Below are 20,645 nucleotides of genomic sequence, written 5' to 3' on the forward strand. Positions count from 1 at the left end.
CAGATTTCAGACTATATAGTGGGTTGAAAAGTGGGTAAAATTAAACTGCCATGTGGATTGGTTTCTGCAGTATATTAAGAACTTAGAAATCAATAAGAAGAAGACAACCCAGAGGAAAAAATGGTTAAAAGACATTTCATAGAAATATAAATGCATAACCTCATTACCAATCAAGGAAATGAAAATTAAAACACAATGAGATACTATTTTATACCCACAAGATTGGCAAAAGACAAGAAGACTGGTAAAACCAAGTGTTAGCACAAGTGTGGATCAGTGGAAACTTACATACTATCAGTGGCCATATGAATTGATAAAGCTTTAAAAAACAATGTAAAATTAAACATTAATAAATGCCATATATATAATATGATAGATAAATAGGTAGATAGATAGATATCCTAGGGAAATTCTTGTACATGTGTCCCAGGAAATATAATAAATAAGAATGTCAGTAGCAACGTGGAGGGAGGGAAGAAATAACTTTAAAAGTCTACGTTAATTTATTCTTAATCTGAGGAATCACATCTGCATTTAAGAACACAAATAACTGCTGGAAACAAAATAGTGAGAGACAGCAATCACAGAGAGCCATGTTTTTAAAAATTTAACAAACACCTGTAAAGTACTGTACCTGTGTTTACCAATGTTATGATTGAATTTAATCACACATGTATAAAATATGATTTTTTAAAGCTCAGAAATAAGCAAAAACAAATATATTGTGCAGCAATACAGACATATGTCTTGGGGGGAAAAAAGGGAATAATCTTAAGTTTTGGAATAGTGATTAGTTTCTCTGGACTGGAGGCAGGCAGGGATATGATACAGGGAACGAACAGTATTTCTTAACCTGCGTGGTCATTCACAAGTATTTATGATATTGTTTGATAACCACCAATATTACATGGGTTAGAGTATACTTTTTTAAATGATAAAATCATGATTCTTACACAGATACAAAATGAAAACATGTCAGGGTTTTATTTAAATCACTAAATTTATAAGGGAATCAGGAAGACATTGCAACCATTTCAGGAGGGAATTCAAAGTACCACACATACCAGATAGGCACTAAAGAATGCTAAAATGAATTTACATATAATTGCAAAACGGGTCAATATCCATAGAGCATTAATCAGTTACATTTTATTGGACATAAGCCACTGACATTTTTATGGACAGGAATTTGTATTATTACTAGTTTTCAAAAACTTAGAGTTGCCAAATAGCTCAAAAAGTCCAGAAAGATATACTGGAATAGGACACCTGGTGATCTTTTTTTTTTGCCTATTTTAGAGTCCATTGTAATTTTTCCTGATACATGTAAACTTTTATATGTGTCAAATATTTTCATTAAAAAGAGGTGAAGGATAAAATAAGTGAAGGTCCTGGACTCCTCCCTGTTTCTCTTTCAAGGTGTTTGTTATAGGGAGAAGGGCAGGGTTCCTATCTGGAGGAGAGATCAGATTTGAACAAAGGGTTACCTCGATTTTGTTTCTTCAAGAAAGAAGGTGTAAGTGTATGCATTGGCTCCAGGAGAGGATCCCGTGGCGGGTGAGTGACAGTGGAGGCAACAGCAGGTGTTCTAAAGGAGGCTGTAGTAATTACATTCAAAGTCACAGTGTATATTTGGAAAGGAGAAGAGGATTCTTCTTCCTCTGAGATTGAAGGAAAAGCAGCTAAGCTAAAGATTCATTTGAAGTCATTTTAAAAAAGAAGTTGAGAGACTATGGACTCTGAGAAACAAGCTGAGGGCTTCAGAGGGGAGGGGGAGTGGGGGAATGGGATAGGCTGGTGATGGGTAGTAAGGAGGGCACGTATTGCATGGTGCACTGGGTGTTATACGCAACTAATGAATCATGGAACTTTACGTCAAAAACCAGGGATGTACTGTATGATGACTAACATAATATAATAAAAAAATATTATTATAATAAAAAAAAAGAAGTTGAGAGTCTCTAAAGAAAAGGAAGTACTTATGGATGGCCTAAAGAATACCATTAAGATTTCCTGAATGGAAAAGGAACGATTAGGATGAGTAAAAGGATTGCCATGGCAACCTTTTAGGTTGTTTTAAGCACCTGTTGTCAAAACACTGCAGAAGATTTTCATTTTCTTAGAGTGCAAGGTAGAGCAACTGCCTTAAATGAGTTTATAGTCATGAACAGATAAGATATAAATATGAGAGTTTAAACAGATTATAAAGTCGTAACAGTTACCAAGTGAATGGTATTATAGATACTGTGTGAATTGATAACAGCGTGTAGTAGAGAATCTAGAGTACAGGTATATACTCTGTTATTGACAGTTCACGTGGCATTAATATCTGTGGACCTCAGATTCTTCAACTCTAAAAAGAGGGGGTTACACTAGACAGTTTCTAAATTCCTTTCTTGGAATCTGTGAGAAAACTAAAGAACAGTTGACACCGACCTGGATATAAAATATAGCTGAGATGGACAGATGAGTCTCAGAAACAGTCAAGATGAAAGAAATGGCATGAGAAAAAAAAAATAGGGCTTTTGTGGAAGGCAGTGTATGTGATACATCGGTTGTGTTTTTTCTGAGAGTTCATGAACGTGGGGTAATGAGGTAAAATGTAGGAAAGTGTATTTTTCTCTTTAACTGTAGTCTTACACACTTTACATGTGTGACCTTGCATATCTGGAACTGGTAGGTCCAAGTTATTTTGGAGGTTATTTTTGTTGGTGCAGAGAAGCGGGGTCGCGGTGGGGGGAAGAGTTAACTTCAGTTTGTACTCACATGCTCTGTTTCAGAAATCCAACTGTCCATCTTCAGAACAGGGCAATATACAAACACCTCATGTCTAATGCCATGTGAACTGTTACAAAGCTAATAGGGCCGCCTGGCTGGCTCAATCGGTAGAGCACGTGACTCTTGATCTCGGGGCCGTGCGTTTGAGGCCCCACATTGGGTGTAGAGATCATAAATAAGTAAACTTTAAAATGTAAATAAAAACAAAATGGCGGGGCGCCTGGGTGGCTCAGCCATTAAGCATCTGCCTTCTGCTCAGGGCGTGATCCCAGGGTCCTGGGATCGAGCCCCCCATCAGGCTGCCTGCTCTGCTGGAAGCCTGCTTCTTCCTCTCCCACTCCCCCTGCTTGTGTTTCCTCTCTCGCTGGCTGCCTCTGTCAGATAAATAAATAAAATCTTAAAAACAAACAAACAAAATGGCATCATAAGAGAACATTTACAAAACATTATTTACATGTCTGACCCCAAATCCATGGAATTCTAGGCCTCAGTGATTATGATTTAATAAGGCTGTGGTATATTAAATAACAATAAATCCTAAATACAGCATATATTAAAATATAGCTATAAACTAGCTTTTTTTTTCCTCTTCTTCATTTTATCATACTCTTCTAAACTACAAATAAGAAAACACTCATCTCATTTTGTTTCAGGTATCTATTTGTCAGATTTAACGTACATTGATTCAGCATACCCATCAACTGGCAGCATTCTAGAAAATGAGCAGAGATCAAATTTGATGAATAACATCCTTCGAATAATTTCTGATTTACAGCAGTCCTGTGAATATGGTACGTTTCTGGGGGGTAATACTACACCATTGTGCTGTGATGCTGTTGATTCATTTACCTGAATTGATGGCCATTTTTCGCACAGCAGGGAACATCATCCTATTATAAAGGAAAATAATGAATTGTTTAATATTTAGCATCCTGTTTGAGATCTTGCTTTTAAGGAATTAAAGTATGTCATATTTAAATTTTTCCGTTTTATCTTTTGCTCTTTTGTAGCAACTTTGCTAACATAATTTATAAAATTATTTTCTGTTATCTTCATCTCATTTGATATCCCTGATCTATTATGTAAATAGTTCTTATATTTTTCAGTTAGGGAAGGAGCTAAGACCTATGATCCTTGTAACAACTGACTAGCTTTCTTGAGTTCATTATTGAATAAATAACCAGTTTTTTGTTCAAGAGGTATTTTATGAAAACACATTTGTAGAAAGTGCTTACACATGCCCAGATGATAAGAAAAAGAGTTGTATTTTTTTTTAATGTTTTATAATGTTGGAATGCTTTCAGTTTGATAGGGAATAAGGAGACCCTTATTGGTATATACTTTTAAAATATTAAACTGAGTTTACATTATCCAATTTATTTAAAATAGATTTGTCTTAAAGCTATTTTATGTGTGTGTATACTTTTAAGAAAACCTTAAAAACTTCCTAAAAGTGTATGTGGGGGAGGAAATTTATCAAATATGTAGGATTTTGTAAATGGAGCTGTTAGATTTTTTTTTTATATATGATCTAAAGACAAACCAGAGTATGTTTGGTGTTTTGTTTTGTTTTTTTTAATCTCTACAAACAGCATGCAACTGTAATTTTTTAAATTACCATCACTTTTACATTAAATAAAATCTACGTCAATAATGTCCTTCTAGAGTTAAATTTTGGTGCCATGCAGCCTTAATTTTTCTTTAAGTATATTTTTCTCAGATGAACTTTTAAAATTTTGGCTAAGATCTACTTTGTCAGATAATTATTTACCACATTTTGCCTAGATATTCCCATGTTGCCTCACGTCCAAAAATACCTGAACTCTGTTCAGTATATAGAAGAACTACAGAAGTTTGTGGAAGATGATAACTACAAGTAGGTTGGATCTTGAAAAGTGGTTTGTTTAACTTTGTCCTGTCTTCTACCCTTTCGTCCCCATGTGTTTAAACATCTGAATTTTACATCGTATCATGCAAATGCCTAATCCAGGTATTATATGTTTACAGTGGTAAAAGTATTGATATGTATTTCTTTTTATTTTTTGTGTATTTCTGTTTAATCACTTGATAATGATTGAGACAATATACAAATACTTCATCTGTTCTTTTGTTTAAAAGTATTTCACTTTTCTCAAGTTGTTGAGAGCTGATGTTTGATAGTTCCGGTATAAATGTCTTCCTTTCTTTATATTCAAGCATTGAATCTCTATGGAAATTTATCTTATAATAGATTGAGAAGTTAATGAAACCACCTATAAATAGGAAAATTACTCCTTTTGCAATGGTAATTTTTGACACATCTTTGAATTTGTTTTTAATTGTTTTTATGGATTGAGAGAATATTGAACCTTCTTACCTCTGGGGTAGAGACGTGTGTCCAGCACCACACTTACCCTTTTCTCTATGATAGCAAGTCCTTTATTAAAGATTTTAAAAATCACTTTAAATTTAAAAAAAATTTTTTAAAATCACTTTTAAAATATAGCTGCCATTTCCTTCTTCTTAACATCTACAGTTCTGCCCAAGGTGGGAAGGATTTTTAAGTTTTAACCATTTTTATTTTCAGTGGTATACTGTACATCTTAACTGCCAGGGTTTTTTCCCAAAAGTTGGAAGGATAAAGAGCTTATTTCTCTTGAGGCTTCTGATGCTTCTTGTGACTTCATTTGTTAATTTCAAATAAAAAAATTTTTGCTTAGCTTTATTATGCCAGTTATTCCCAAGCTTTTAAATCTAACTGTGTACTTTCACAAATATTTTTTTCCAATAAAAGGTCATACTTATACATACTTACTTTAAAAACTTATCAAAGTGAGAGACTAGGTAATTTTTCATTATTAATACAGTATATAAAAATTTTCTTATATGATAGTGATCATCAACTTTCTTCCATTAAGTTTCAATAGTTTTTGAAGAATAAAGCTAATACCAACAAAAGGCTAGAAATTCTGGAAAATAACTACGAATAACTTTTCTTCAAAGATTAAAGCTGTAGATAATATATATTTAAATGTATCTAAAATTTTATTAATGTTTAAAAACACCGTTATTGGGGCACCTAGGTGGCTCAGTCAGTTAACACGTCTGCCTTCAGCTCAGGTCATAATCCCAGGGTCCTGGGATCGAGCCCTGCATGGGGCTCCTTGCTCAGCGGGGAGTCTGCTTCTCCCTCTCCCTCGGCCTCTCCCTGCTTGTGTGCGCTCTCTCCTCTCTCTGTCAAATAAATAAAAATCTTTTTAAAACATTAAAAATAAAAACAACCTTATTGCCATCTTTTTCCCCACACCATAATATTGCCACTTTATAGTTCTGTATCAATTTTTATTTTATAAGAGGTTGTTACATAGTAGTTCATTTGAAAATATATGAGGGCAGTGGATCAGCTTTTCAAGGCTGCAGTGTTTTCATAAATCTGTTGTTGCCCTAGGTTATGAGCTTGTTGAGTTTGATGGTCTGTATTTTACATTTACCACTGTCTTCCATCTTCGCTCTAATCACTGACATAGCACAAAACTCTCATGTTTTGTCTAGTGAGGTACAAAAGATTATCTTAAAACTCAAAATATGATTCATTAATTGTTAAAAATTTCTGTATTTGGCTCTAACTTGTTGGATTTAAAAGAAGTTAAACTATTCAGTAGGAGTGACGCCTAAGAAACTGTTGCATAGTTATAGAGCATGGTAAATTTTTATTGACTGTCGTGAAAGTAAAAGTGTTTATTTAAGCAAATTTTTACTTTGTTAAAATGAGATAGCAGCTAATTAAGCCATTAAGTAGTTTTAACTGTAAACTGATGTAAGATACCTTCGTTTTTGCAGGAAAGCTGATGCTGTTGTACTGATTTTTGTTTTCATGAGTAGCTAGAACCAGAATAGCCTTCCCATTATATTCATTTTAACAAATAGTTATTAAGCTTTTGCCATAGGTGAGTTATCGTGCCAGTTGCCAGGATTACAAAAACAAAATCTTGTTCTTGCCCTTAAGTCTCATACAAAACACACCCACAAAACAGATGATGACAAAGCAGTTCAAGCATTACTGCGATATACGAGCTATGCCCAGGATGCTGTGGGAACGTAGATCCGGGGGAGACAGTTTACTCAGCTTTAAGTGGGAAAAATGAGGAAAAAAGAAACATGAACAGCTTCAGGAAACAGTGTAACCTGAAGCTTATTAATCTTAACAGATATCTCCACAGAAAGAGGGAGGAAAAGGGCTCCAGGGGATGGAATGATGAAAGGATTCGGGTGGGAAACAGTTTTGCTTGGGGGAACACTAAGTCCCTTGGCGGTATTGGGGGCATCAGGTGGGCAACTGAAGGAGACAGTTTTTTAAAGATGCAGTTGTGTTGGATGAACCTACTAATTCACTGTGCTGAAAACCAGCATTTTAAGATAAGAGCTGTTAAAGCGATTAGAACAAATGGTTTCATGACGAGCGAGATTAAAATAAAAAAACGACACCTTTTGTTTATCTAAGGCCTCTGTTTTTGGCAACTTCCTCTATATAGGCAACCAGTATGTATGGTTTTTAATCAGGATGAAAATTTGTCACAGTTCTTCATTTTAATACTGAGCGTAATCCCTTTTCTCAGGGACCCAGCATCACTGTTACTGTGTGGTGTTTTGATGATGTCCTAGGCAGCTGACCTCTGACTTCACTGCTGTGCTTTAAGATGCTTCTGCTTTTTATACCGCTCACGACAGTGTGGTTCACCTGTAGCTTCCCTTCTGTTGCAGTTCTGCGTTAGGAAATTGTAGTTCTTTTGTTTACTTCTGTGTCCTCCACGTACTAAACTGTAAGCTTCAGAAGGGTAGGGAGACCACGTCTGCCTTAGTCTCTGTCTTATTCCAATGCAGAGCACAGTGCCCGGCACAAAACACGTGTTCAGTAACTCCTTATCAAATGAGTGAATTCAGTTTAGTCTGTAGCCCAAACAATTAAAGTAAACTGCTCTGTAGAAAGAAAAAGAGCAGAGAGTTCTGGTTAATCATACATCTGTTCAGTACTGAATTTTATATTGTCAAATAATTGGAATATAATTGTATTATATATATTTCTCTGTGAGGTTATCAAGGAAATAATAAGTTAAGAACCTGTAATAGATTTATCATGATGAATAGCACTTGTATTGTGCAATTTCATTAAAAAACTCCCAATTGGTAGAATGCTTTTTTAAAAAAGTACTAATATGTAGACAAATACTTAGTAATAATAGGCTTTGTGGACTATACCAAAGTATTTTCTACAACTGCTTTATTATCCTATTTCCTGAAATAGTTTCTTCTGATAGGAGTCATACTCTCTTTTTGCTGTGGAACTCAAAACTGAATATATTATCCTAAATGGAACATAAGTACCAGCTAATAAACTTTGACTTAGGGATTTACCAAGAATTTCACAAACAACTTTTTTATTATTGAAGGTCCTTTAAGAAGTTGAATTATTTTGGGGATGTTTCGGAAATTTTCAGTGCTGCAGAAGCCATTTGTCCATCCAGTAAAAATTCTAGAAGTAATTTGTGTAATACATTTAGTAATATACATGAAAATTCTTGAATTTAAATGTCAGGTATCAGTATAACCTCAAGTTAAAATCACTTTTTAGTCATTCATCAAATGTCTTTAAATGTGTTGAACCATTTGGCAACATTGGATAGTTTGGGGAGACTTTTCTGTTTTTAAATATTACTTTTTAATGTTTTTTCCCTCCCTAATATTTCCTAGAATAACCGTAAAATATGCTTTATATGAAAGAGATAAGAGATTTACTATTATTATTGTTCTTGAAGAAAAATATATAGCTGAGATTATTTTATTAAAATGTTTAATTTTTTTCTGAGGAAATACATAATTTTAATATTGTCAAATGTTGATCATTTTTTTGTGTTTTGTTTCTTTTTAAAATTCAGGCTTTCATTAAAGATAGAGCCAGGGACAAGCACACCACGCTCTGCTGCTTCGAGAGAAGATTTAGTAGGTTAGTGCATAGTTTTTTCTGATTACTGAATAATAAATCAGATAACCTAATAAGAAAGAATAAATACTTAGCACATTTTATAATACATGCAAACATTTATTTTTGGTATTAAAATATATCACCTCTTCGGGTTTTTTAATTAAATTGTTACTTGGAGTTTGTAGTAATGTACAAACAAACTAATCAAGGAAAATAGGTACAACAAACAGGAAAAAAATAGGTGAGTGTTTATGAGTATCTGAATATCTGTTCTTTTTTAATTAAGAATACACTGTCCGGGGGCACCTGGGTGGCTCAAGTCTGTTAAGCATCTGCCTTCGGCTCAGGTCATGATCCCGGGGTCCTGGGATAGAGCCCTGCATCAGGCTCCCTGCTTAGTGGGGAGTCTGTTTCTCCCTCTACCCCCTGCCCCTGCTTGTGATCTCTCTTTCTCACTCTCTCTCAAAAAAATAAATAAAATCTTAAAAAAAAAAAAAAAAAGGAAAAAAAGAATATACTGTCATGGTCAATAAAGGTTGATTACATTAAAATTTTCTGTGGTCTGAGTGGAAAATTTTACAATTTGAATAATTATGGAAATCAGTTTTAGTAATGTTTTAGAAATTTCACTCTAATAAACTGGGCCAAGCACTGAAAATAACAAAAAATAGTCACAGTCCCATAATTTACCTGTTGCATTATGATGGGGATAATATCTGTATACCACACATAATTAAAAATATAAAATTGAAGAGAATTGTTCATTATTTAAGAAATTATTAATAAGTACCTTTTAAAAAATTTCAGATGCAGACTTTGGCACTAAGCTTCATAATAATGCATACCCTATAAGTATTTGGAGGGCCATCCAATAGGATATGGAGGAAGCAAGGGGACAAGCCATGACGATATCTAGGGGGAGAGTAGTATAAGCAGTGGAAAACATGGCAGTCTGAATCTCCTAATTTTGCTTTTGTTTTCATTGTTAAAGTGATATTTTACAAATCCATGTACTTTTCAAGTTCTGGTTTTTTAACTCCCATAAGTCTGAACAGTGTCAAAATAGATTGAAATTCCATCTTGAATGCTTGACCAGCCCTACATGCTCTTTCTCCAAGAAGAAGCTGAAACCAAGAGAGAGAAGCAATGTGTAAAATTAAATGAGCACTGAACTGGGACTCTTCTGAGTGATTGGTCCAGGCTTTATCTGCGATGTGATATCCTGAGCCCATCTCTTCTATTTTAATGTTCAGTGAATTAAATAGAATTAACAATATTATTATCTTAAAATTTAAACCACGTCTTATATTTTCTATCAAGGGATTAAAAAGAAAACAATCTTTTGAAACCATTTAAAAATTTCTCTCTCTCTCTCTTTTGCATTTAACCCCTAGGTCCTGAAGTTGGAGCATCTCCACAAAGTGGAAGAAAGAGCATGGCAGCTGAAGGAGCCCTGCTACCACAGACACCGCCGTCCCCTCGGAACCTGATTCCACATGGACATAGGAAGTGCCATAGCTTGGGTTATAAGTCAGCATTTTTCATTTTCTCTTTCAACTTTTTAAGTTGTTGCCAGTTGGATGTATTCTCTATATATTTTATTAGTTAAACATACTTTTGTTCATACAACAGTAGTTTTTTCCTGATTCTGTAAAATACCTTGTTTGCCTAGAAGCATTTAGTTATTCCTTTACCTTAATTTGGAAATAAGCTTCTCCCAACAGTGCCTACATCCGGGGGATATAAATGAATTATATTACAGAGTGTCATCATAAATAAAATCAGGAAAGCAATATCCCACTTTCCTTTTAAATTACAACTTTTAGATCAAAACAGTCATTGTTTGTCTTAATCAAAATAAGTCACCATAAATAAAGGTCTATAAAAATTACTCCTTTTATTCCTAAATATAATAAAAAGGAAACTGATTTTTTGTTTAACATCTTACCTTGCAAGATTGTTTACTCAAAATGGGGCCCATAGTTCATCTTTGCCATGATTTTTGTGAAAATTTAATAGCTATTTTCCAAAAGTGAATGCGAAACAATTTCTTAATAAACCTGAGACTCAAGATGAAATTAAAATATTATCTCTTACAGAAGATACAGCTTGGCCTGGTTTCCTAAAATATTTTCCCTAAACTGTTAATTTGAGGCTTTTATGGTAAAATCTGCGTGTTTATTAGTATAAGAGTTCAGAAGTCAGTTCAGGATAGCAGATAAATCTTCTATATCTTGAATCTTTATGTAAGAGTATCTTTTATATCCTGAATTACCAACAATAATAAAAGATATGAAAAATATTTCTCTTTGTTTCCAGTTTCATTCATAAAATGAACACAGCAGAGTTTAAGAGTGCAACGTTCCCAAATGCAGGGCCAAGACATCTGTTAGATGATAGCGTCATGGAGCCCCATGCACCATCTCGAGGCCAAGCTGAAAGTTCTACTCTCTCTAGTGGAATATCAATAGGTGAGAAATACTTCTCTGAAAGGATTTGATTTATAAAAATGAGATTTTTAATAAAACTCAGCTGGGAAAAAAGTCATTAATGCTAATATACATAGAGAAAACTTGATAAAAGCAAAATAGCAATTAGATATAGGATCATCTTACTTGTAGCTATTGAAGTTAGTAAATCATGGTGCTTTAAAAACTGCTGGATGTTTTTGACTCCAAAAGGGGAGGCATTTGAGAAATGGTGGGAAAAGAAGGTAGACTGGTTGAATTGGTTACTTCATACAGTTTGGTTGTAGGAATGAGGGAAGGGGTAGAGTTGGTATACTCCCAAGTTTTTGGATTAAGCAGCTAGTTAGATGATGTATTACCATAAATTAAGAGAAGACCAGAAGAGCAAGCATTTGTAGGTGGTGAGGTGTGTGTGAAGGATGACTGGGTTTGAGGAGTTAGGAACCCTGTTTTGGACATGTTTGGTCCACATGGAGTTGTCAGGTAACTGAATATATGACTCGAGCTCAGTTGGTTCAGGTTAGGTCTGTAGATATTGAGTATATGAGTTAGTATAGTTAGCATAGTATTTCAACCCATGGGATTGGTCACCAAGGGAGAGAGTGTAAATAAATAAGAGAAGACATGCTAACATTTAGAGGTCTGATTAAATTATTTAAAATTTTTTTTAAAAGATTTATTTATTTTAGAGAGAGCACGAGCAGGAGGGGCAAAGGGAGGAGAGAGAATCTCAGGGAGACTCCATGCTGAGCACGGAGCCTGACACGGGCTCGATCTCATGACCATGAGATCACGACCTGAGCTGAAACCAAGAGTTGGCTACTTACCCTACTGCGCCACCTAGGTGCCCCTAGTATTTTTTTTTAAAGATGAACTATCAAAGGAAATATGAAGGAGGGATCAGTGAAATAGGAATAAAAATCAGGGTGTGGTATCACAAAAGCCCAGTAGAGGAAGTATCTCCAGGAGGAGGGAAGTATTTAATGTATCACTATCAAATGCAAGAAAAAGAAAAGATGAGAATGGGAATTGATCAGTGCATTAGGCAAGATAGAAGTCATCGGTGATCCTGATGAGAGTTGCTTCATAGAATAGTGGAGTCAGAGCCCTGATGGGAGTGGATTGGAGAATGAGCGGCTGGGAAAAAGAGATGAAGGGGACCAGAAAATCGGGACCATACTGGAAAGGGGTGTGAGGTGGTGAGGAAGATTTGTTTTTACTTCCTAAACTTCTTTAGTTTCTGAATCTTTTAGATGAGCATTATTTCTTTTGGTTATTAGAAAAACCTTCCTATAATATTTTTTTATTTTTAAAAAGGAATAAAGGAGGAAAATATCTTCCTCTCTGATTAAGTGCCAGGTTGCTCAAGCCTGTTATTGTTAATAGGATCATCTCAATATTGATGAATAGTAATGGAAAGAAATCCAAGAAGGAGTTCATTTTCTTAAATGTATTGAATTCCTTAACCCTTGAGAGTTCCAGACCTTGTAAACAAAATTGATTTAGAGCTTTCCAACAACATTGAGCAGTTTTTTAATTCCAAAGTTCCCTTTTGATAAATGCAAATGATTAAATGATGACAAAATTCACAAAATAGAAGACAAGTTGGCCACCTCAAATACCTCCTCATTAATGCTAAAGCTGTCATTATGCAAATATCAACCTCAACCTGAAAAATAATACACAGAGTAATTTTGCAAAAGAGAAAGAACTTTTTTCCCATTAAAAATTTGTTACACTATGAAATCTGGCATGCCACTTAAACCAAAAAATAATAATTTTTTAAATTACAGCTCTCAGGGGCACCTGGGTGGCACAACGGTTAAGCGTCTGCCTTCGGCTCAGGGCGTGATCCCGGCGTTATGGGATCGAGCCCCACATCAGGCTCTTCCGCTATGAGCCTGCTTCTTCCTCTCCCACTCCCCCTGCTTGTGTTCCCTCTCTCGCTGGCTGTCTCTATCTCTGTCGAATAAATAAATAAAATCTTTAAAAAAAAAAAACAAAAAAAAAAAAATAAAATAAAATAAAAAATAAAATAAAAAAAATAAATAAATTACAGCTCTCAGTTAAGTATATATAATATTTGACTTTTCCCCATCATAAATTTTATATTGGTAATTCTTTAGTTTATCTGTGGCTTTTACTTTCCACTGATGTTCTTTTGGTTATCACAAGATAGTTACTTATCTCATTATTTCATTCAGTTACAGTTAGTGCTCAGTTTGGAGGCCTTTCTTTTAGAACAGGAAAAGACAATTTTAGGGACGCCTGGCTGACTTGGTTGGTAGAATGTGCAACTCTTGATCTTGTGGTTGTGAGTTTGAGCCCCACATTGGGTGTAGAGATTACTTAAAAATAAAAAATCTCTAAAAAAAAAAAAAAAAAAGGAAGAGACTTTTAATTTTTGCCTTTGTATTTATTTTTTATTTATTCTAAGGCTGTTAAGTGCGTAAACAATAAAGCTTGTTACATCCTTGTTTGCAAATTAGAACGTTAGACATAGACATTACCTTGCATGGTTTTTGTTTTAAAGCTACATATTCTAGAAAGTAAATTTATAACCATAAATGGTAGATGTTACATACACAGAATTTATAATCACAAAAGGGTTTTTTCCTTAGCTGTAACTTTAATATACAATATTAGTCTATACCATGGAGATTTGAGGAAGGTACTCCAGAGAAATTAACCAGTGCTTGGGACAGTGGCCTCTAACATTTTCTAATGTGGTACAGGCGTCTTAGATAACCTAAAGTGGTCTTGCCTAGCTAAGAGAAGCATATCCACTCTGAGTTTCATTCTTCTAGAAAAACTTATATTTTCTACAAATAAATCATACTAATTATGGTTGAATTTTCGGTCTTTACCACATAATGCTACAAATCAAAAGATAATCTCCAAGACCCTACCACCACCAACAGAATACTTCAGTTTCTTATCTGAACCACACAGTTCTTCAGTTACTGTTCTTCGGTTCTTCCAAGGCTAGCATATATAGTGAGGGCCACTCTAAATAGATAGACAAGGTATTAATTAATCACATACAATGTGACCTTTTAGCATTGGAGTTTGTGTCTCTTAAGGAACACTGGTGTGAAAGTCTCATAGTTCAACCTGGTATATAAGGGACAGAGTAATCATCAGTTTTGTTGAGAGCCAGAATTATCTTTAAAATAACTTTTAAATCAGTGTAAGCTGATTTGGACTCTCCAGATTTATTCCCCTCAGCTTTTTCTTTAGCTAACTTAAAACTTTATATTTTAACTGCTATTCTAGCTAAAGAGAAAGTTTTTAGATTGTTACAGCACCATTTCTTTTTTCAATTTAGGGATTCCATCCTCTTCTACCTTGCCTCTGAAGGCAAAAATTAAATTTCATTAAGCTTTTTATCCTTAGGGTAATAAAAGGTTTTGAAAGGAATAAAAAGGAAAGAAGTATAGCACGAATCTCTAAGAATTTCACAATTATATTGGTCTTAAGTTTTGACAAAATTTTGAAATTTTGAAAAATTTTGTGTTTATGTACATTCTCTGATGGTAGAAAATTGTTTATTAACATAATGAATCTGAGCTATAAGTAACCCTACAAAAATGTTTTATGCTATTTTGTTATTTTGGGTAGTCTTGTCAACGAGATTCCAGCATATTGCAGTATGAGCCTAGCAGCATTAATACTAGAATGAAGAGTTAATATGTGGATGTTGACCCACAAATAACATGACTGTCATTTTATAAGTACAATTAAAGAATTTATTTTTAAAATATGAAATTTAAACTGTAATTCTGATGTTTAAAAAACAGAATAACTTTTGATTTTAGGTAGCAGTGATGGTTCTGAACTAAGTGAAGAGACCTCATGGCCTGCTTTTGAAAGGTAAGAAGAATTGTTCATTTGAACAGCTTCAAGCTTAGTTTGTCTTCCTTAAAAGGTAGTGATCATATGCATGTTAACAGATAATATTTGTTATAGATCTGTAAGGGTCTACGTATAAGCTTCCAACTGGCGGCAGAAATTAGAAGTTGATACTTAAGTCTTAGCCAAAAAATATATGTTTATTTGGTGACTTGACACATATTTGAATTTTAGTACCTTTAAAATTATAAATTATAAAATATAAAAGTCGTAGTCAACTTGCCTACTTACGTGTTTAAAATTGTTTCCTTAAATTCTAGTTCATTTAAGTAGTTTTAAGGCATTTAGTAGCATGGTCTACTTCATTCTCTGCTACCTTGTCAAGGGCAAACTGACTCAGTAAATTTTAAATTATAAGTAAAGCAGCTTGACGTTTGAATTTAAATTGACATTAACTCAGAGTTTATACAGAGTGCACAGATTTATACTGAAATTCTTTAAGTCATGCTCCCTTCTCCTTTCTTTATTATTAAACTTCAGAAGTTGTCATCTGCCTACAGCAAATACCATGCTGCATTGATCTTCGAATGTAAGATCTCTTTAAAAATGTAACCAAACAATGCAAATAATTTATTTACTAAACATCCATTAAGACTTTTATATTGTCTTTGACCATTTCAGTTCTTCCATTTTCATATTTACAGGATGCTTGACCCTTGCCAAAATAATTGCTCCCTTTTGTATATAAACTGAGCAACGTAAGTTTCTAAGCCACAGAGTGTCATTTAGGTTGACTTTTCAGTGCCATATTAAAATTGATGGAGTTGAAAATATTTCCCTAACTCCATACCAGTCACTTTTTTAGTAGGAAACAATTTTATTAACTATATGCAAATGATATTGGAATTGGTTAATTTCATGCTGTTTAATTGGAATATTATATTCTTGTTCTTAATGAAACTTCATGAAGATTTCTCTGCGTTATGTGATTAAGATTTTATTTGTAAACCCAGCATTCAAAGTCTTGCGCCTTTCTGCTCTTGTTATCAGTGTTCCCAAGTCTTATTCTTTGTTTTCGGGGGGCCTTAACAACTAAAACAAGTTGCATACTATTTCTCTTCCAACATTTACATTCAGTCTCTTTATTAGGGTTTGCCTGAAACAAGAAAAACACAAGTTGCCTCTTGCATACTATCTGTACAAGTGATTCTAGTTCTTTCCCTCCAGAAAGAGCATCATATGTTGATTATAGAGTGTATTGTAATCTTTAGATTAAAAACATTGATGAAAAAAATTGTTTCTCAGTTTGCATGAGTTATAAGTGAGTAACCAGGATGGAATTGTGTTCAGTAATCTGTCCTCATCCCTGCAGGTTACTTTTGAAGACAGGATTTCTTCAGTATATGTGTTACCCTCACATCTCAAAACAATATATTTCTTTTACGACAAGTGTTTTGCTTTGCAAACATTTGCAGCTAAAAAAAATCTGTACTTGTGCCAAGTTTAAATCTGTGGCTCTTGGAATATTTTGAGAGCAAATTAATGCTTCCCAACAAGATTCAGACATGGAATAATAAAATGTAAATAAAGAACTAGGATTTTTAAAATACTGCTTGTAGATAGTGAATTTGAAAATAGTTCTCTGAATGTTAAACATATCACTCTCTGTTCTTATTTCCTCCAGAGACATCAAATATGTTGCTGCTTAAGTTGCTAAAATAATGCTTTTTACTTTAAATAACATTTATCAACAGTGCTACCTTTGGCTTTTCCCAGGCAAAGAAGTGTTGGTGTTTCTGTGCGTGTGTGTGTGTGTGTGTGTGTGTGTGTATTTCCTTTGTTAAGTATCACATGCCATTTTGGATAAATATTATCTCAGACCATTGTTATCATTTATTGGCTTTATCATTTATTTCAGTTGATGTGGAAATAAAATAATGCCCTTATTACTCAGCTTGTCTCTTTTATTAGTTTTCTTGGATTTAATGTAAAGGATAGAGAGGAAGATGTAGGCGTTTAGGCCACATTAATTTTACGTTTACAGCCCACATTGCTTTTAGGTGTCTTCATAGGGACATATAATAAAAATGAGTTATTTATATAAATCCAGATACCATTTTTAAACTGAAATCCAAGAACTGGAATAGAAACAAAAGGATTTTTGAAGTATTTTCCAGGTTTTGATAGTACTAGTTATAAATAACTCTTTAATTATTTCAGCAGATTGTGAAAGCAAATGTATATAAAATGTACGGTATATACTAACACCTGTATTTCTAGAGTCAATAGTAGAAGAAAACATCTTTTTATAAATCTGTGCTGCATGCTTTAAAAAAAGAGGAGCAACCACATACTATCCTTTTGTAGGATTTAGAAAGCTGTATTGCAGGAAGAAATTATCATATTGTTCTAGGTATTGATTGTGTGAATAAAAGCGTGTGTAATATATACGATTTATAATGGAATCCAACAGGAACAGATTATACCATTCTCTCGGCCCGGTGACACGAGTGGCACGAAATGGCTATCGAAGCCACATGAAGGCCAGCAGGTACAATCCCCCTGCATTCAGGGGTCACAGAACTCCCCTCTGGTGTTGGTGATTGGCTAAATGGGTGTGATGTCACAGTATCTCTGTTCTTTCTCAACTAATTGGTTTAAAAACTAAAAAAATATCCACAAAAGCTTTCTTTCCAAGATTTAATCTAGAGATAAATTTGAACTTCTCTTTCTGATCCACTGAGCTGATTGCAAAATAATTCCAACTTGGTGGCCTTGTAACTGCACAGGTCTCTTTAAGGTGGCTAGTTCTTGGATAAGCAGTACAGAAATCTGTTTTTCAAAGGCTACTGTCACAGCATTTACTTTGCTAGTAAGTCTCCATTCAGTTTATCTTTGTTAAGAATTTCTCATATAAACTGCAGTCCCTGAATTTAGACAAGTCTATTTCAGTAAATAATATTTGTGCTTTTAAACTCATTTTTGTTCAGTGGTTTATTAGTTAAAGCAGGTCTCTTTCTGCACCATATTAGCTACGGAAGGAAATGAGAATGTTAGATTGATGTGGGGCTGGAGGTTACTGGTAATGGGTAATCAGCCACTTCATAATACAACAAATACAGTAGCCAACTTCAGAAGTAAACTTTTTATCAATTTGGTGTCTAATCTCTTTGTGTATACCTCCCTGAATATAATAGCAATAGCATGAAATTTCTAGTGGCCTCTAGGTTTTTAAGTCACTTTGAAGACACCTAAATAATCATAAAGGGATAAACTGGCAAACTTCAGTTTTCTTCCCTCTTGCAGGAGTTCTGCAGATCATGTCAGATCTCCAGAGAATGACGGATTTTTATTAGTCTCTATGTTTTAATGGATTCGTACAAGTTATTGTTGTTTTAAATATAGGACTCTAAGTCAGTTGGGGAAAGATTCTTAAATGTTTGGTTACTTTCTGGTGGTTTTCTGAAGATATGTGAAAAGGAAACCTTGAGTTTTGGAGTTATTCCTTCCTTAGAGAGCTGTTAGGCTATAATCAAACCCTTACGCACTGACAGCATTTAAATGTTACCACAATTTATTACAGTACGCTAGTTTTTTAAACATGTTGTTATTGCCTATATTACTTCTCACCTATTTTAGAACTAAATTAAGCATGGGTTTTCTTTTTATTTTCTTCCTTTTTTGAGCTTCTGCTCTTTTTATTTTGAGTTTTATATGCTTAAATACTTTCTAACAAAAAGAATCCTCACCTTTCCTACCAGGACTTAAAGTTTCTAATGGGGAAAAACGTTTACAACAGTGATGCAAATGTGGCATGTTAAGAAGAAGAAAAAGTCTTAAATCCTTAATTTAGTCTTCACTGAAGTGAATTACTCTATTCTTTCTAAATTATACTTGTTCAAATATGTAATAAAGTGTGCGTTTTTTAACCATCTGACTTTAATAACTTCCTGATTAAACTTTTGTGACAGCTTATAAATTTCAGATCAGTAAGTCTTCATAACTGTCAGTGTCTTCTAATGCTGAGTATGTAACAGTTTTGAAGTTAAGAGTAATGACATTTCATTGAAGTACCTGCTTTGTAACTACCCTACACAGAAGGTCTTACGTGCTCTTCTCTTCATTCCGTTATAGTTCTGCAGAATCAGAAGACTTGGCAGTACATTTATATCCGGGAGCTGTAACTATTCAAGGTGTTCTCAGGAGAAAAACGTTGTTAAAAGAAGGCAAAAAGCCGACAGTAAGCTCTTACTGTATTATATTTTAACATACCTCTGAAAATAAGCAAACACGTAGGACCCTAAAAATATGAGAACAATGAAATAAAACCAGATGTGTAATACACTTGAAATAACGGAAGATGCACGTCTGCCTCCCCGCGGTTCTTAGTTTAGACTCGAGGCGGATCATCCGTTGACGGCGTGTCCATCCAGGTGCTCCTTTGCGGCTGTCTGTCCCCTAATGTAGCTGTTACACAGGACCGTTTCTCGGAGAACGCTGAAAGCATATGCTGTTATGAAATAGTTTAGTCATAAGTTTAGTAAAAATAATAGAGAGCAACAACCCTAAAAAGTGGAATGCAACCGATTTTGTTTTTGTCAGTCCTGAGTTGTTTATTTAAATCCCTGTAGTGCAGTTTCATTTTCCTTCATGAAATAAAACGCAGATAGTAAATGTCCTCCAAACCATTGTTATATTTTTTTAAATGACAAAAGTTTAGTGGCACGAAACCTTCTGTACATGACATAGAAGTTTCTTCTTCCCCAGGAGCAGCAAGCGGTTTGGCTGCTAAAGAAAGAAGACTTTTTTTTTTCTTTTCTCAAATAATAGTATAATTTATCTAGTTTGGAATAAAAACCTCAATGTGTATCCAAACTCAACACTTCTGAAGATACGAGAGCTTCTTAAAATGTAAAAATGGTTTACATCTAAGCAGCCTGATTTTGCTGCTTACGTTACAGTAAACCAGAGTCGAGAAGGCCAGCTAGTAAGAACGAGGAGTAGCGTGTCAGTTGAGGCGTTACCACTATCGTGCGCCAGATGCTAGAAGCAGAGCAGCAGACAAGATGAGGCAAAGTGCCTGCCTTGTGCAGATGACGTTCCAGCGAGACAAATAGAAAGTAAGCCCTTGAAGTGAGGTCACGGGATGGCAGGTGAGAGGATGAGGAGAGGTCTCTGCACAGCGAGGCATCCGAGCTGCCATCTGAACGCGGCAGGCGAGCTAGCACGTGAGGCTTAGAGTTCAGGCGGCGAGAAGGCCTGTAGAGCTGAGGCTCGGCAGGAGGAGGAGGCAAAGTCAGAGAACAGGGTTGTTGATGACGTATTAGGTGCCGTGTATGAGAAAGCGTGGAAATGACGGTGGTTCCTGGGTTGGGGGCTGAGCTGGATGAATGTTGGGAACGTTTACCAAAACAGGGAAAGTTTTTCCAAGAAAGGGCTGGTAAGTCTTGGCTAAGTTCACTTTAATAGGCGTTTTAGGCATAGAAGTGGAGATGTCAGTCCGGCTCTAAAAAGTACAGTTCAGAAGTTCGGCAGAGAGGTGGCAGCCAGCGACGGAGATTGGGTGTTACTAGCATGCAGATGGTAGT

General features: G+C 34.7%; 1 protein-coding gene across 3 annotated transcripts in view; it reads left to right on the plus strand.

The window, feature by feature from the left end:
• The window catches only part of RALGPS2 (Ral GEF with PH domain and SH3 binding motif 2), a 160,676-nt gene that overhangs the window by 124,889 nt on the left and 15,142 nt on the right, over positions 1 to 20,645 (plus strand). For 2 of the 3 annotated variants that reach the window (XM_040636250.1, XM_040636249.1), the window contains exons 9-16: positions 3,432 to 3,569; positions 4,564 to 4,654; positions 8,691 to 8,758; positions 10,132 to 10,267; positions 11,057 to 11,208; positions 15,024 to 15,078; positions 17,531 to 17,608; positions 19,192 to 19,297. In XM_040636250.1, the coding sequence (XP_040492184.1) occupies positions 3,432 to 3,569; positions 4,564 to 4,654; positions 8,691 to 8,758; positions 10,132 to 10,267; positions 11,057 to 11,208; positions 15,024 to 15,078; positions 17,531 to 17,608; positions 19,192 to 19,297 (824 nt within the window). The remainder of the gene's footprint in view (positions 1 to 3,431; positions 3,570 to 4,563; positions 4,655 to 8,690; positions 8,759 to 10,131; positions 10,268 to 11,056; positions 11,209 to 15,023; positions 15,079 to 17,530; positions 17,609 to 19,191; positions 19,298 to 20,645) is intronic. The other variant, XM_040636251.1, reaches the window with a different exon arrangement.

This window comes from Ursus maritimus, unplaced genomic scaffold, assembly GCF_017311325.1.
Source record: "Ursus maritimus isolate PB19 unplaced genomic scaffold, ASM1731132v1 scaffold_2, whole genome shotgun sequence".
Taxonomy (NCBI): Eukaryota; Metazoa; Chordata; class Mammalia; order Carnivora; family Ursidae; genus Ursus; species Ursus maritimus.